The sequence below is a fragment of the Pelodiscus sinensis genome, chromosome 1, assembly GCF_052426305.1.
Source record: "Pelodiscus sinensis isolate ZL-2025 chromosome 1, ASM5242630v1, whole genome shotgun sequence".
In the NCBI taxonomy this organism is placed as follows: Eukaryota; Metazoa; Chordata; order Testudines; family Trionychidae; genus Pelodiscus; species Pelodiscus sinensis.
The window spans coordinates 43,480,139-43,495,665 of record NC_143052.1 but is presented as its reverse complement, the minus strand read 5'-3'; the positions used below and the strand labels follow the sequence as shown (position 1 = coordinate 43,495,665).

General features: G+C 38.8%; 1 protein-coding gene across 4 annotated transcripts in view; it reads right to left on the bottom strand.

The window, feature by feature from the left end:
• Window positions 1-15,527, bottom strand: part of CADPS2 (calcium dependent secretion activator 2) — a 506,811-nt gene that overhangs the window by 159,746 nt on the left and 331,538 nt on the right. For all 4 annotated transcript variants that reach the window (XM_075928806.2, XM_075928789.2, XM_075928797.2 and 1 more), the window contains exons 10-11: window positions 7,584-7,692; window positions 5,789-5,992 (exon numbers count right to left, since the gene is read on the bottom strand). In XM_075928806.2, coding sequence (XP_075784921.1) covers window positions 5,789-5,992; window positions 7,584-7,692 — 313 coding nt within the window. The remainder of the gene's footprint in view (window positions 1-5,788; window positions 5,993-7,583; window positions 7,693-15,527) is intronic.

Genomic DNA, 15,527 nt, shown 5'->3' with positions numbered 1-15,527 from the left:
AAAATTTCTAAAGAAAGGAAGACAAAAGTTTATTGATTAAACCCAATTACAGAGTCAGGTTCATAATAAAACTCAATATTGATCTGTGGGCATGATGCTAACATAATCAGTCACATTTAGAAATTTAGCCCCAGATCATATTGATCCATGTCAAGTCCAACTTTCAGCTGTATTTGTAGATGGAAGAATTATTTAATTCAAGCTGAAGGATCTGCAACATCATATCTTGAAAAGATGCACAGACTAATTCATATCACTTGGCTTTGCATTGTCAAAGCAAGAGTCAAATCCATGTGACAGATTTCACCAAGGTGGATGTAGCAAATAAACTGTGTGACAGTACACTGATGATTTAAGGTACGAGCTGACCATCTATAGAAAAAGCATCATATTATGTCTTAGCATTTAAGAAGCAACATCATGTATGATTAAACATCTTTTAAAAAGATAAACAGATTGTTTCCTGAATACAAGTGGACTACCTTTAATCACAAACTTAGACTGTATTTCATACACAGTAAGCTGAAGTGTCTTTTCTTTAATGTAAGTGAAAAATAGTTTACATGTATTTAAAATATTTAAAGAAATACAATTAGGCATCTCTGAGATTATGTTTGATTCAAAGTATTAAACTATAGTATGAAGTTAGTTTGAATACTGTTACCAAAATGTTCTACACTGATAGAAATATTTCTCCAGACACAATAAATATTAAGAAAACAAACAACATTTTTCTTTATTTCTTAATAAGCATTGATTCATGTACAAATGTCTGCTTTTCTGAGTCTTTTCAAAAACAAAAACATTACAACAGGTCACAAAAAATACATAATGTTCCTTTGTGATGTGTCTCTGGTGCATAACATACACAGAAACAGCTTGTAGAAGCTTTCAGGACTTAATTCTTAGCTTTATAATTACAGATACAATATCTCTTTTCTTTTTTTAAGTATATTTCTTGTTATGATTAATTTGAAACTAGTGAACTGTGTGTTGCCACACAATAAGACTTTCACCTAACTTCCAGATTCACTAATATGGACACTTGAACATTTGTGAAGTTCCACTGAAGTCAATGGATTCTGTGACAATTTATCCTTGATGGGAAAACCGAAAACCGAAAACCAAAAACCAAAACCCAAAACAAACAAAGTTTCAGATATATGTACTCTTTGGTACATGTCCATTTTCTACTATTTTTATTTGTATTTTTCTTCAAAAGTCAATGAAAAACCTTAATGTACTAATATCAAACATTAAATGGAAATCTCTCTCAATATTTTTAAAAAGAAAACAGTGGTTAAAAGCTTACCTTTTCCAGCTACAGGTGAGCAGGAAATAATACAAAAAATAGTTGATGTCACACACCATATCCCATTTACTCTACAGAGTTTACACTCAAGTAATTGTTCATCTTTTCCAATAAATTCCCCACAAAAATAAAATAAAGTTAAAAAATGTAAGAATAGTTTGCAAGATTAAAATATAGGGATAAATGTTTTATGGCTGTGGTGTCTAAATTAAATTAGCAGTACATTTTAGCTTTATTTAGCATAATAATTTGCTCCATTAGTAATGAAGCAATGAGCTTGCGACTGTCTGATTTACCTGCGAAAGCAAAAATGAGACTATGTCCACCATAATGATACAGTAAAAATACAATTTCTTTTCAACCTCTATTCAGTTATTTGACTTTTTGGGGGAAAAACACCTAAGGAGGACTAAAAGAGGATTTTCATTTCATATTTGACTTTCCCCCACCCAGCCCCCAGCAATACTAGCTGTGTCATATCTGAATTAGGTCCATGTGAAATTAATGTGCCCTTTTCTGCTCAGGAACCATAAATAGGTTAATTGTTTAATTTAATGGACAACAGAGCTTGATCTAATGCTCACTAAAAATCAATGAAAAGGCTCCACTGATTCAACAGGAGTTGAATCAGGCCCTTGGTCTTCAGGGAAGATATCTGAGATGTTTGAAAGAAAGAAACTGGTTCACAAACAAAAATAAGTTTGGAATGACTGAAAATGAAGCACTTTTATGGATCACTATGCAACTGACATTTTTTAAAGAACCAAATTCAAATAGAGTGATAATTAAACTTTTTAAAATGTAATAAGAATTAAATTCCCTCCATTTAAATTATAAGAAGTTTTAAATTTCCAACATTTCCCAGTTCACCTTTCTTACACAAGATATTTGTGTATATGTTGATAAAACTGTAATTTGCCATTCTGATACCATGTATCAAGAAACCCTAGATCAGTGTTTCCCAATTTTATTTGGCCAAAGAACCCTTTTAAACTCGAAAGAATTTTGTGGAACCCCTAATAACAGTCTTATATGTGGAGCTGAAAAAGTAGACCACAAATAAGGCACTTGCACCATTGATTGACTGCGCACACAGTGCTGAGTGGTGACATCACCGTCCCCACTCTCTAGATAAGCTGACATTATACAGGGACACTTATTGTGGCAAACGCAAATGCAAATGGTTTTCAATAAAGTTCATAAATGATTAAATATTAATTTTTTTTAAAAAAATCATAAAATATTATTGTAATGGAATTTTCCCACTGAACCCTTATTTTCACTTCGCAGAACCCTCGGGTTCTGCAGAACACCATTTGGAAACACTGCCCTAGATTATAGAACACAGTAGATATATCACAACTGTTAACAGGATGAAACACACCAATCTTTTAAAAGTCTGCTAGTAGACGGCTTTAAATGTTTGTGGTCTAAAGATATGTGAATATTCAAGGTTGGTCCTGTTATGATTTTTTTAAAGTAATATATTGAGAAATGCCATCTTCGAATTTAAGGAAGAGCCCAAGATTCAACAAAGCACTCATGTGCATGCCTATCTTGAAGCATTAAAGTAATCCCAACCTTACTTATGGATAAACTTTGAAAAAGCAGAAGTAAAGTAAGACCATAACTGTTCATTTCACCCAGATATCTGTATGATGTCAATGGAAATTCAGCATTTGCTTACTGTTAAGCATGCGTTTCAGTGCTTGCTTAAATGGAATGGATTAAGTACATGTTTAAGTGCTTTGCTAAGTCAAGGCATTAATCAATAAAAGCAGGAGTTTATTTGAAACTAACAGACGTACCAAGCGCTGTTCGGGTCCTTAACACTTTTTTTGGGGGGGGGGGAGAGGTAAGGGAGGAGGGCAAATGCAAGAGTAAGTGCGCAGTATAGAGTTTGTAGGAGTCAGGGCAAGGGAGTCAGTATGTGCGTGTGGTGAGGGACTGGAGGTGTGGGGAGTGCAGAAGGGCAGGTTTTGGGGCGAGAAGGGGCTCCAGACAGGGAGCTAGGAGGAGTGGGGGGCTCAAAGAGGCCACCTGTCATTGACAGGAGCAGCATTGTCCAGGCAGTGGTGAGAGCAATTTTGTTCAAGGCAGTGTCAGGGGTTCTCCAGGGCCACACATCTACTGGGTGTGGCTCCCCAGTGGTGGCAAGGGCTGTACTGTATGTTTTGGTGCCCCTATGCAGCACTGTGTGCTCGTATGCCTGGGGCTGCTGCAAGGCTTGTCCCTGCCCTCTCCCACATGTGCTGCAGAGAGGAGTCCCCCATGCTCCACTCCAAGTGTATAACTCCTCTCCAGCCCCAAGGATGACCCCAAGTCCAGGTAAGCTACAGGACAGGGGGAGCGAGGGAAGATGTGCGAAGGAAGCCCGTGGCCCCATTAGGAGCCACACAAGGGGTGTGTGTGAGGGAGGGAAGCCCCAGGCCCCATCTGGTGCCATACTAGGGGTGGGAGAAGGAAGGAGGGAAGCCCCAGGTCCCCAGCCCCTTCTGGAACTGCACGAGGTGGGGGAGGAGGGAAGCCCCCGGCTCCTATTTGTAGCCACACTGGAGGGGAGGGAAGGAAGCCCTTGCCCCCCATTAGAAGATGAACAGGGGGCAAAGAGGGGGAAATGCCAGCTTCCATCTGGAGCCATGTGGGGGGTAGGGAGGAAGGAAACTCTGGCCCCCCAGCCCTGGTAAGGGCCATGCAGAGGGGGAGGAAGGAGGGAAGCCCCAGGCCCTATCTGGAGCCACACTGGGGGGGGAGGGGAGAAGAGGAGCCCCAGGACCCATCTGAATCCATGTGGGGGGGAGAGGAAGGGAAGATCCAGCCCCAGTAAAAGCTACCCTGGGTGGGGGGGGGGGGGGGAGAAGGAGAAGGGGGAGGAAGGAAAGCCCCAGATCTCAGTCAGATCCATGCGGGGGATGGGAGGAGGGTGAGCCCCAGGTCCTGGCTGGAGTTGTGGTGGTCAGGATGGAGAGGGAAAAGGAAGCCCCAGGCCCCCTAAAGGAGCCATGCAGGGGGTGGGGAAGGAAAGCTCCGAGATCCCCACAGGAGCCACACGGGGGAGGGAAGTCCCAGACCTTGGCAGAAGCTAGGAAGGGGCCTCAGTTACAAACTATGGGGACCAATGCAAGGACAGCCCTGCACTGTGGGGTCTGGGGGCCAGCTGGGAGGGAGGAACCCTGTTCAGCACCAAAACATTCAGAGCCCCTTCCTCAGCTAGCTGCTGTCTTACAGGTGCAGCAGCCCTCCTGTGCTCATTCTGCAGTATAACTGTCCCTCATTGAAGCACCCTCCCTTTCCATGTCATGGAGAACAATCCCATTCCAGGCATGCCCCATTTTACCAACACAAACAAATCAGGACCTTGCTTTAAGTTAGGATAAGAGGAAGCTGCATACCCAATTTGGTTGTCCTAACTCTTACCATTTAGGAGGAGTTTTTTAACTGGCTCACAGACGGACACACAAAATGCAGGACAATGTAGCACTTTAAAGACTAACAAGATGGTTTATTAGATGATGAACTTTTGTGGGCCAGACCCACTTCCTCAGATCAAATAGTGGAAGAAAGTAGTCACAACCATATATACCAAAGGATACAATTAAAAAAAATGAACAAATATGAAAAGGACACACACATTTCTAAAATATATAGACAGATTAGCTTTGCTCTTCAACCTATACCTGTGTCAAACAGAATATGACAATAGACTCAGCATGACATGGGCTGCATCAATGTTGTGATTATATGAGACTGGTAACACTGCCTATGTTAAGGTAGTTCAGCACTTGTCATTGCAAGATCGTCACTGCAGTTGCTTATAACTCTGTACAACTAACTGTTTGGGCTGAAATGGTCTATGAAGGGTTTTTACTTCAGGTTGTTTTTGTGGAGGCGAAGGAGGGGAGGACTTCAACCAAAATGTTTAGCCATTTATGAGATTGAGGCGAGGGGGAAATTATATTGTTTTGTCTATCTCAAAATATTCTGATGCTTTCTTAAAGTTCTATCGCTTTCAGGTTTTGTCTGAATGCTGTGAAGATTTAACGTATAATTTAGTAACCTCTTGGGAAATAAGGAAGCTCATGTAGCCCATAATATCTCTCTTATGTTTTCATTAACGTATTTGTAGACTATATTTAAGTGCACAGAAAAAACAGATGATAAAATCAAATGAATTGAGAAGGGCAAAATAATGCTTTTCTATTGATCACTGTAATGGCTAACACTTAGAAAATATATTTTCCACAAATGCTAGCTCAATGGCAAAATATGGTTCAACATTAACCATAAAAAGTTAGTCATATTTTCATAATTTACAATAGCAATAATGACCTCCAAATCAGACATTCTCTGGCTGTTAATGATATTCTGAGTGAAAGAGCTTTCAGCTAAGAACAAACTATTCAGAAACCTCCCCCTTCTGAATCACTCCTCTAAGGGAGCCATTCCAGGCTTCACTTTAACCTCCACAATACTTACAAAGCTGTGATAATTCCACATGGACATTTCCTCCTTTTGGATTCATCTTCTGTGCTTGACTTGCAGGAATGGGTTTATATGACTGGCCTGTTGCTCTGTACATTGCTTGAACCCATAGTATTCTATCCTGGTCATCATCACTGGCAAATATTACCGTATCTCCTTCTTTAACAGCATTGAAAAACATTTGACCACCCTGAAGACCTGCAAAAATAGACAAGAAAATAAATATAACAGCACCAGTTATTGAATACATATTTAGTATGTTAACTAACTGAATGCCAATATTTTTAAGATCATGATATGAACTAAATAGGTATTTGTGCTCAAGAAGCACAAGAAACTTATGCAGCACCGCTATTAAAATGGGAACATGTAGTCATACCATATACGGGCCATGCAAAGATTAACACAAATCCTAACCTGTTTTTTATTGAAATCAAGGATCAGAGAAACTAATAGTCATATGTAGCACATATATATTTTTACCTACAAACTACTGCACAAACTAATCAAGTTGTTCAACATCTCTGATATATAGGTAATTTTGATTATTCCTATTTTCATGTCCAGAAATTGAGGGAGAGATGTTAACTGACTATAACCTATGAGTTCCTAGCTTCTGATTCTGGTGTGTATTTACTAAACCATGCTAACTCTTGCAATGCTGAAGAGTGTGCCTTTAGATCAGTGTTTCGCGAAGTGTCCGGGAGACCACTTTGAGAAATCTGCTACCTAGCTGCTCCGGTGTGTTTATTTACTGGCTCTGCAGTCAGACTCATGGCTCCCATTGGCTCCAGTTTGCCATTTGCAGCCAAGGGGAACTGAGGGAAGTGGTATGGGCTGGGCCACCAGTTCCTGTGGTTCCCCTTGGCTGGAAACAGCAAACCAGAGCCAATGGGAGCTGTGAGGCTCCACAGCCACAGAGCCAGTAAGTAAACACACCGGAGTGGCCAGTTAGCATGTTTCTCAAAGTGGTTTCATGGAAACATTTAGATTAACAGACTTCATTCAGTAGAGTCCTGTGGAGTTCTCACTATCTGTCAATATTTACATTAACAATATAAAAAGAAAGGAGAAGATATTGGTTTGCTGTGTTTCCCCTAGAGGTGTGTTTTTGTTTTAGTGCAAATGGTTCTGTAACCTATTGGACACCTTAGTTTGAATTTTTTGATCTCTCTTTCACCAAACTTCTTTCTTTCTAATCTAAACCATTATTTTCACAGAGAAGAAACTGTAAAATGTTCCACTACCGGGAGAAAATAAACATAATCGGCTACGTCTAGACTGGCCCCTTCTTCGGAAGAGGCATGCTAATTTCTAACTTTGAAATAGGGAAATCCGTGGGGGATTTAAATATCCCCCGTGGGATTTAAATAAACATGGCCGCCGCTTTTTTTCCGGCTTAGGGAAAAGCCGGAAAAGAGCGTCCAGACTGGTGCAATCCTCCGGAATAAAGCCCTATTCTGGAGGATCTCTTATTCCTACTTTCAGAGATCCTCCAGAATAGGGCTTTATTCCGGAGGATTGCGCCAGTCTGGACGCTCTTTTCCGGCTTTTCCCCAAGCCGGAAAAAAAGCGGCGGCCATGTTTATTTAAATCCCGCGGGGGATATTTAAATCCCCCGCGGATTTCCCTATTTCAAAGTTAGAAATTAGCATGCCTCTTCTGAAGAAGGGGCCAGTCTAGACGTAGCCATCATGTTGACTGACAGAAACATGAAAAAAAATAAAGTAAAATGAATCTGCTGTTGTACACATACTGTGAAACACTTTTGTAATGTCATGAAGAGTACCTTGGTGAGGAGATGTATAATCCACAGTGTATCCTTCAAGCTGCATTAATTCCTGAGGCTCAGATTTCTTTTCTCTGTAACTGCACATTGCAAATGTGTACTGGCTTACCTGAAGAAGAACAGGAATTTTGGTTTGCCACATTTCATTTAATATGTTTTCATGCCAGAAGTCAATTGACTAGTGTTATACAATACAAACAATACACATCCAGAAAGCAGAAGTAGCTCTTAGAAAAGAGCTGGCAAAGACTAGTTTGCAAATGAGGGATTTATTTAAAGAAACATCTCAGCTAGGGCAAAATTTCTAATGCCCTCTCCCCTTGTGCTATGAATAGGCAAAGAAGTCTGGATCACACATACTTGCAAGTTTCTCCAACACAGCACACTCTGAAGTGTAACTTTCTAAAAAGTCCCAGAGTGTCACTCAGTTTGATGGGAGTGAAATTATTGGGGTCTGATGGAGGAAACACTTGGTACAGCAATCTAAATGCTTGACCTGAGAGGGTGAGAAAGTACCAGAACTCTAGTCAGAAGACCTGAAGCAGACTACTTTGTGGAGAAGACATTGCTGAAAGAAGGAAGTCCAGGTTTACACCACACAATCAGCCATTGGGGATAAATGAGAGTGCAGTCTGGTCACTCCTAATCAATAGAGATAAGAGCTAGTTATAGTCTGTAGTATGGGGAAGAGGAGAACCCAGATTTTACATGGGGCAGGTGAAAGAAAGCTATAGGAGGACTTTTGAATCTTTATCTAAACTCACCTTTGGGGGTTTCTCCATTCCTAGACCTAATTAGTACATAATTCACTAACATTCCTCATCTAAGGTCAAATTCTAGCAGCTGAATTCAATGGGTTCTGCAAGTGCTTGACCAAATTATGCATTACATCTTCTTTAAAAAAAAAAAAAAAAGCAACCGATCTCCAACTCAGTACATTTTCAAAATGGCACATGTACATTTTCCTGTGTGACTTGTCTTTTGACATGCTCAGATGAAAGGTGTAATATTAATGTTAAGTATTATTAATAATAGAATAAATTCTTGTATATTGCTTTGAAAATGTACTGCATTGTTTTAATTATTCTTTGTTGCTTTACAGCTGCCATAAAGTCCCCCAAAAGATTTGGCACCTTTGTGGCAGATGCACATGAAAAATGATCAGTCCTGCTTGAAGAGCCTACAAGCTAAATGAAGACGACAGATAAGTGAAGTATGATCCCATTTTACAAACGCGGAACTAGACACAAAAAGATTAAGTGACTTATCCAGTGTCAGAAAGGTAGTCTATGGTGAGACAGAAACAAAAACTAAGTATTCGGAGTCCCAGTCAAATACCTTAATCACAACCTTTCTTCTATTTTTTTCCACATACAGGAACTAAGGATAAATTAAATTATACAGTGTATATGTGCATACATGAGATTCTCTATGCAGATGTTATATTATCTGTTACTTAAAATATTTATTTAGTCTGATATTTCTATAAATATTAAAATGAGCAGCACGTGCTGGTTCAGATCAAGATTCTTTTACTCACATTGAGCAGCAAACTCACTCCTCAAACTTGGCCCATCAATTGAAATGGGACAACCTTAGGAGTAAGGTACAACTCAACCTGAGGGAGGAAGGCAGAATCGGACCAAAATGGCTAAAATGACTTTGACATGGATTCTAAGGTCATAAGGTACCATTATGATCCGCTGGTCTGACCACACAAGTCATAGAACCATACCTAGGTATGCAAGAAGCTCATATTTTAATGAGCTAATGCATAATATTTAGAAAGATGACGAGTCTTGATTTATAAAGACAACAGGTGATAGAGAATCTATCATGTCCCAAGTAAGTTGTTCCAACCATTAAATTACTCTCCAATATAAAAATTTAATTTATTTTCTTCCTCCCATTCCCTGCATATCCTCCCCTCTCCTACTGTCCGCTAGATTCACCTGATGAGTTTTGTCTCCCATTAGATTTTAAGATTTTTGAGTTTGTGACCAAGACTTCCTATATACTTATGCCCAGCAAAACTTGACCCTGATCCTGATTTCAAACTGTGAGCACTATAATAGTTTATGTAAACTCAAATAAAAATAAATCTGCAAAAGTTAATTAAGACTATTGCAACCTATATAAACGATAAGGCTGCTGCTGTGCGAGTATTGAAATATTTCTGATGGACAATTGGGTAGCTTGAACAATGTTTTAGTTGCACCAGCTTTTGCCTTATCAAGAATCAGTGCGTTTGCCACAATATTGTTGTTATTGTTAATTATTTTTACAGGACTCAAAAGCGTGCAAGGTGCTTAATGCAACAAATACTAGACAAATCCCTGCTGAAAAGGGCTTACAACAAGGAGAAAAAAAATCTCACATTTGTTCACTACTCCTCTTCTAAATGTATGTCAAACCCTCCTTCATCATTCCAAGCCAAAGTAGTGCTGGGTATTCACTTGGATATGAACATACTCACGACTGCATCCATCTGGCATGTAATTCTGAGCTCACACTTGCAATCATTCCACATATATTTTCATGAATCATATATAGCCATTTACAGACAGACTTGTGAGGAGTCCTTGGTACTAATTATAATAATGATCCCCCACCATAGAAAATTCTGATTCAATCTGAACCACAATCCTCTTCCTGATACTCCCATCTGGGTCACTACAGATTCTCTGTCCTGTCTCCACAACAAAGTAGATGATTGTCTGAGCTGGAATTAGGGAAGACCAGGTGTTACCACCTGCTATAAATTCTTTAGTTACCCTTTCTATGAGCCTTATGTTTTACTGGCTATTTAACTGATGCAATCATATGCTCTGCTGATAAAAAAAAACTTCTTACATTATCAAGGTAAAGCAAAACAAAATACTTAACCTAAATATTTTCAAACAATAAAACTTTTTAGTAAAAATAATGTAAAATAAACACTCATTGGGTGGTAGGACTGTAAAGAGTATTTCTACTTTCTTTTGTAATACTACCTAGCAGTGCACTATTGTCATATTTTTATGCATTAAGTCTATGAGGCCAGGATTTCATGTGCCACATAGAGGAAGATTTTCTACACTAATATACTACAAACCCAATGTTATACCTGAGATACAGTGATGATATTTTCATCCTCTGAGCAAATAACCTAAACGCCCTCACAGATTTCCACTATGTCTTCAGCAACCATTACCCACCCATCAAAACACTCGTTAGAATATTCCCAACATCAGTATGAACCTCCTAGGCAGCACTATCAACTTCAACAATGCATCCCTACAGATAACTATTTACAAGAAACCCACAGGACCACCACACCTGCTTTCACAGAGCCAGTGAACACCCCAGTCACACCAAAAAATCCATTATCTACAGCTAGGCACTGAGAGACCACAGAATATGCTCCAAGGAGAAAGTCCACACTTAAAACAACCTTCAAAAAGCCAGGACACTTCACCAGAGAAGTAGGTCATTTTATGGAATGGGCCACTTAAATATCCCAAGAGAACCTTCTTCATTATGGGGAAAAACCACTGACCACACATCCTTATTTGTTACTTATCACCCTGCACTGGAAACCACATGGGGTATCATTAATCAACTACAATCCATAGTTGATGGGGATCCCATCCTGAAATATTTCCAGAATCCCCTCTTCTGGCTCTCATATGAGCCACAAACTCACCCACCTCATTATCAGAAGCAAGATCCCCACAGAGCAAGACACATCATCTCAGATAGCACAAGATTCTGCCAGAACAACAGATGAATAACTTGAAAACTGCTGACACATTTCTGCTACTATCAATACCATCCCCTTTGCAATACATCTTTCAAGATCCAGTGGATCTACACATGCCTATCATATGTGGTGTACCTCATTCAGTGCACTACATACCCTAATGTCAACTATGTCGGTGAAATAAGAATCACTACACTCTTAAATGAACTCAAACAGAAAATAATAAACACAAAACCACCACATCACCAGTGAGCAAACACTTTTCATAAAGCAATCACTGCATTTTTGACCTCTCAGTCCTTATTCTCAAAGGAAACCTGCACAAAACCTTCAGAGGAGAAGCCTACAAGCTTTAATTCATAACTTTGCTAGACACTAAAAACTATGGGTTTAATACAGATACTGGATGTACAGCTTATAATAACAATCTAGCTCACTAACGCTATTCATTCCCTTTTTTTCTGTCCTGTGACTGCAGAGGTATTAACTGGTTACTTCATCTTCAATGGTCTCTTAGAATGTGTCAACTATGTACTCTAAATCAGTGATTTTCAACTTTTTTCATTTGCGGACCCCTAAAATAATGTGAAAAGAGGTGCAAATCTTAGATATAGTCTGTGGCCCTCCAGGTTGAAAAGCACTGTTTTATGGCAATGATGACCTTTTGCAGACCCTGTAGACAGTGTATGAGATCCCAGTTCTAAACAATCCGTTCCACCTTGTATTTAGCTGCAATACTGTATCTTTTCTGGATCTGAAGAAGAGGTAAGCTCAAAAACTTGTCGCTTCCACGAAAAGAGTTTGGTCCAATAAAAGATATTTTACTCACTGTACACCTCCAGTGTAGCTCATGTCCTTGCAGAGTTTTGCTACACAGGAGGGTCAGATGTGGGTATTGACAGTTCACTGAGAAACTTGAAGATCATATAAGAACCCTCCTCTTTTTCTTACATTTTTGAGATAAAGCTTAGGATTTTTGACTGAGTTGGTGAGATGAGACTATAGAAAGCTACAGAACACAGCACAAACACCCCTCCCCCGAAGCTACTAGTTTACTTTCATAGCTTGGTTGAATGTTCATATATTTACAGATTTTAAGGCTAAAAGGACCATTACAGTAATATAGTCTAACCTCCTGCTTAATTTAGGCCCACAGGATTTCCCTGAAGTCTATTTGAAGTAGAATATATATTTTCCAATCTTGATTTAAAGATTTGTAGTAACAGAGCTGCCCCCCCCCCCCCCCCACCCTACAACTCTTGATAAACTGATCAAATGGTTAATTACTTCCACCATTAAAATGTGGTCTTCTTTCTAGCTTGGATTTGTCTAGCTTTAACTTCTAACTATTGGATTTTGTTGCATCTTTGTCTGATAGACAGTAGAGCCCTCTATTATGAAATTTCTATTCATCTAGATATCAATAGATAGTGATCTAATCACTCTTTCACCTTCTCTTTGTTAAGTTAAAGAGCTTGAGCTCTTGCAAGCTTGTAAACATGTTTTCTAACCCTTTAATCATTCTTATTGTTCTTCTCTGAACCCTCTCCAATGTATCACCATCCTTCTTAATTGTGGACTCCTGATAAGACACAGTATTCCAGTAGTGGTCACTCCAATGCCAAACACAAAGGTATCATAACCTCCATATAACAAGATGGCCTGGTTTTCACATCCAAAAGTTGTGCTAGTCCTTTTGGCCACTATGTCACATTGAGAATTCATGTTTGGCTGATTATCTACCACAATCCTCAAACCTTTTTCAGGCTTCCCAGAACAGAGTCCTGAATCCTATAGCATAGGCCAGCTATTCCCTGCTACCACACCGCTGCTTCAAGATTTCTTGCAGGCAACATAGAGGAAGTGAGACTTAAGGAAACGTGCAGTGAGCCTTATAAATTATTTCTCAGTATAGGAAGTGGTTTTAGACAGACAGACATGATATACTTCTTCCTATGTCAAGTTCATCCCTAGAAAGCTGAACATGGATGTCTAAGCCACCATATTTAGAGGCCATGGATAATAAAATATTAATATTAAGCATTAGACTATAAGAATGGCCATATAGTTCAGCATCCTATTTCAAACAGTGGTCACTGCCACATACTTCAGAGGGAATGAATAGAATAGTGCAATTTCAAATGACCCATCCCCTGTTGTCCAATACTGGCTGCTAGCAGTTTGAGCTATAGGAATGTCCAAATCATTGCATCCCTGGCCATCTTAGCTTATAGACATTGTGGACCTATCAACCATGAATGTATTTTTTTTTAATTAGTTATACTTTTGGCCCTCACAATATCCCATGGCAAAGAGTTCTGCAGGTTAACTGCGAATTCTGTAAAGTAGTAAATTTTTGTTTGATATCTGCTGCCAATTAATTTTGTTAAGTGACTCCCTACTACTTATGTTGTGGGAACACTTCCCTATTCACTTTCTCCACAGCATTCATGATTTTGTAGAGCTGCATCTTATCCACCCTTTGTCGTCTCTTTTCTAGACTGAACAGTCTGAGACTTAAGCTGATGAGTTTCATCCCTATAATCATTGTGTTGCTCCTTTCCCCAACTTTTCCAATTCTAATATAACTTTTTAAAAATTGGGTGACCAGAACTGCACTCAACAGTCAAGGTGTAGGCATACCATGGATTTATATAGTGGCACTAAGATCTTTTCTGTTTTATTATTGATCCCTTTCCTAATAATTTCTAACATTGTTTGCATTTTTTGCTGCCACTGCTCATTGTGCACCTGATTTCAGAGAACTATCTATGATGACTCGAAGGTCTTACTTGAGTGGTAACAGCTAATTGAAACCGCGTCATTTTGCACAGCTGGGATTATTTTTTCAAATGTGGATTACTTTGCAGTTATTAGCTCTAAATTTCACCTGCCATTTTTTGTTACCCTGTCGCCTAATTTAGGGAGACGTCTTTGTAACTCTTCTCAGTTTGGACTTATTATATTGAATAAGGTTGTGTTGTCTGTAAAATTAAAAATAGGAAATGATAATGTTTTTCATGTTAAGAATCTTTCCAACCCATTTTTTTAATTCTCTACTGAAAACTGACTTAAAGGTCCCTGGTTCAAACAAATTCTTTCATGCAAGTCTTGTAGCTAAGATATATAGGAACAGATCTTGCAGCCCTTACTTAGTCAAACCACTTACAGATTCTGTAGCAGGTCAGAAGGACAAGATTTAGCCTACATATCTGAGATAACAAGAGCGCCGATGTCTAAGCAGATGGACTTCTGCATTTAATGCTGAAAAGAACAGTTAAGACTGAATTACAATGATAGTGGAAATGCCTCTCTGTTTTGCTTATTGTGAGAAGAAACTATTGCCAGATCATAAGCAAGATAAAATATCAGAGCTGCCTACGTTTTCTTCTTTAAAATATAAAATATTTTGCCCCTGTCATTTCTAGTTTGAAAAAAATAAAGAGATGGATAGACAGCATTCTAAAGAAGTGTCGGGATTTTAAAAGAAATAAAAAAATATATAACAAAACAGAGGTAGTTAGAATTTCCAAATACTCGAAAGCCTGTTTTAACTGTCTATACTATCAACATGTTCCTTTTCAGACCAGATATAATTTCTGGTCTAAAATAAAAGGGAATAACCACACACACACGTTTCCTGAACAATCAGCATTACATACTAATGTCACACCTGAGTAATAGTTCACAACTATGTATAAACCATGTTGAAGGCATCTGTCATATAATTGATTATTAAGTGCTTAGTTCATTAAAAGTCTAAGTCAAATTGATATGAAAGAGACAGAGCGGGAGGGGAAAGACAAGAATGTCAATAATTAATTAATATAACAGATTGATATGCATTGTTATGTTTATTTCAAATCTTTCACCTGCACTGATGACATGCGGCAAGTAGCATGTATACATCATATCAATAAGCAGGGCCTGACCATATAGCTGATATTGATTTCACACAGTATATTTATATCATACAATCTTGGTTTTTGTAGCTACTTCATATTATGTTTCTGTCATGTTGCTATCACATACCAACTTTACTGATGTGGGCCAAAATAAAGCACTGTTGGCTAGTGCAGGAAATCACCACATTTAGAGAATTATTGTAATGCCTTTTCTCTAGATTTCAACTTGAGAATAGAAAGTGGGAGATAATTAAAATTAAGTTTGTTGGACTCAACTAGTTTCCTAGCTTGTTTGAC